Below are 2,500 nucleotides of genomic sequence, written 5' to 3' on the forward strand. Positions count from 1 at the left end.
AGGGGAGTGGGAGGGAGAGAGCCTATCTCAGCCTCAGAGGGGCAAAGCAACTTGTCTGGAGTCACACAGCTAGTGAAGAGGGTTGCTACGCACCATAGGAATCCTACTGACAGCACAGGAGCATGTGTCTGGTAGTTGTCATGAGCCAAGCATGACCTCATAGACTCTCCCCACTCCTGAGAAGTAAATATTACTATCTCGTCCCCATTTGCATTCGAAGAGACTGAGATCCACAGTAGCAAAGTAAAGTAAAGACGTTAAAGATCCAGAAAGGGACGCAAGTAAATCTAATGTTTATGGGGCTCAGCGTGGGAAGTAACTTAGTGCACTTGCATCAAATCAGGCACAAAGACCTGTTGTACAGGTGAGAAAAGTGAGGCTTGAGTGGTTATTTAACTAAGGTTGTACGGCCAGTAAATGGGAGTATAGCCTTTTTTAAAAAATTTATTTATTTATTATATGTGAGTACACTGTAGCTGTCTTCAGACGCACCAGAAGAGGGCATCAGATCCCATTACGGGTGGTTGGGAGCCACCATGTGGTTGCTGGGATTTGAACTTTGGACCTTCTCTTACCCACTGAGTCATCTCACCAGCCCCCGGAAGTATATTCTTAAGACTCTATTAGGGAGTCTTGTGTCATCTGCTGTTTTGAGAGGTAAAAATCTTGGGTAGGGCTGGAGAGATCGCTCAGCGGTTAAGAGCACGAACTGCTCTTCCAAAGGTCCTGAGTTCAAATCCCAGCAACCACATGGTGGCCCACAACCATCCATAATGAGATCTGATGCCCTCTTCTGGGGTGTCTGAAGACAGCTACAGTGTACTTACATATAATAAATAAATCTTAAAAAAAAAAATCTTGGAGAGATGGGATTTTAACTCAGACTTCCAGAGACCGCACTCCGTAGCAGGCTAGCTGGATGCTGGAGTCGCCTTGCCCTGTGTCCTCTAGGAATGCGGCCCTTCATCCCAGATCAGGACATCGGCTACTTCGAGGGCTTCCTGGAGAGTATGGGTATCCGTGAGGGCGGAATCCTCACCGACAGCTTCGGCCGCATCAAGCGCAGCATGAGCTCCACGTCTGCCTCTGCCGTGCGCAGTTACGACGGGGCGAACCAGAGGCCTGAGGTGCAGACCTTCCACCAGCTGCTGGCCGACATCACTCATGACATTGAGGCGCTGGCCCCTGACGACGACGACGTCTACGAGGATGTCTCCCCAAGCGGGGGTGACCAGGTTGAAGACAACTACCTGTAGCTCCGCGGCACACTTGCCCATACGACACCACCCCCAGTGTGCCTAGACTCCTGGGTTCCCATCTGTGCCTTCTGGGCTTCTTTCCTTGTAAATGGGTTCCCTTGCAAATGGGTTTCTAGGGCTTCAGTTCTGCAATACCGAGAAAATCCTGCAGGGGGCGGGAGAGTCAGACTCTAGAGTGTTCTTCAAGATAAAGAATCGCTCCACCTACTGGCCGGCAGAAAAGATTTCCAATTCACGCCCCACTTTCTGCAAACCTGCCCAACCCCAAACCAGAAACGTTTCCAGAACCTAGAGACCTCTCTTCAATTTTACAGGCTAAGAAACTGAAGAGACTTTGGGGGGAGTTGTTTGTTTTTAAGGGAATGGATCTGAAGGAACACCAGGTTCTTGGTTATCGATACCCATTTCCACATCTCTACGATAATTTCAGCTCCACCCATCTCACAGGTGGTCATGGGGTGAATGGAGGGCAAGAGCTTAGTGTTGGGCCTAGCATGCTGTAGATGCTCAATAAATGCTGTTTCTCTCCGCTTGGAATGTTTCTGAGTCAATGTACTGTTGTTCCTGAAGCAGTGTGTGGAATGTAATGTTATAAAGACTAGCGGAGTTTACAGCTTGAGAAGAGGAAACAGAACTGGCCTTCACAGTGGTCTTATAACCCGGCTCTGTGCCCACGCCCCAAACAAAACACACGCAGGACTCTGCAGACAGACAGCTGGGGCTAGTCAAAGAGTCGTGCAGGTGGAGCTGTAAGCTATGGAGGTCAAGATGAGGCCAGGCCCTTGGCAAAGCCTCAGTGAGGACAGTGAGCTTTGAGAAGAGGCCAAAGTCCACTAGAAGAGATCAAATGTGTCTGCAAAACCTTGCTAACCCTTCCACAGCCAAACATTTCCAAATCATGTGATCACTGGGGCTTAAGAGTTCCAGATTCCCACTGGGACCGTGGCAGATGACCCTGCCCCCGTCACTGGTCCATGCAAGGTTCTCCTGATATTCTGCTTCCTTCCTTGCTTGTCTACATATTCTTCTCCACACTACAACCCCTAGCACCAACATGCCAAAACTTGCAATTACACACACACACACACACACACACACACACACGCACATACACATATTATGCAATGTGCAAATGAACACAGTGTAAGTGGTATTGGAATGGATTCTAATCCTCCTCCTCCTCTTCCTTCTCCTCTTCTTCCTCCTCTTCCTTCTCCTCTTCTTCCTCCTCCTTGTCCTTC

The 2,500-nt window shown here is 49.2% G+C and overlaps 1 protein-coding gene across 1 annotated transcript in view; it reads left to right on the top strand.

Moving 5' to 3' along the window:
- The window catches only part of Ccm2l (CCM2 like scaffold protein), a 16,262-nt gene extending 14,469 nt beyond the window's left edge, over positions 1 to 1,793 (top strand). The window contains exon 9 of the mRNA XM_029468537.1: positions 908 to 1,793. Coding sequence (XP_029324397.1) covers positions 908 to 1,256 — 349 coding nt within the window. The 3' untranslated portion in view covers positions 1,257 to 1,793. The remainder of the gene's footprint in view (positions 1 to 907) is intronic.
- The last annotated feature ends 707 nt before the right edge of the window (positions 1,794 to 2,500 follow it).

Source organism: Mus caroli, chromosome 2, assembly GCF_900094665.2.
Source record: "Mus caroli chromosome 2, CAROLI_EIJ_v1.1, whole genome shotgun sequence".
Lineage (NCBI taxonomy): Eukaryota > Metazoa > Chordata > Mammalia > Rodentia > Muridae > Mus > Mus caroli.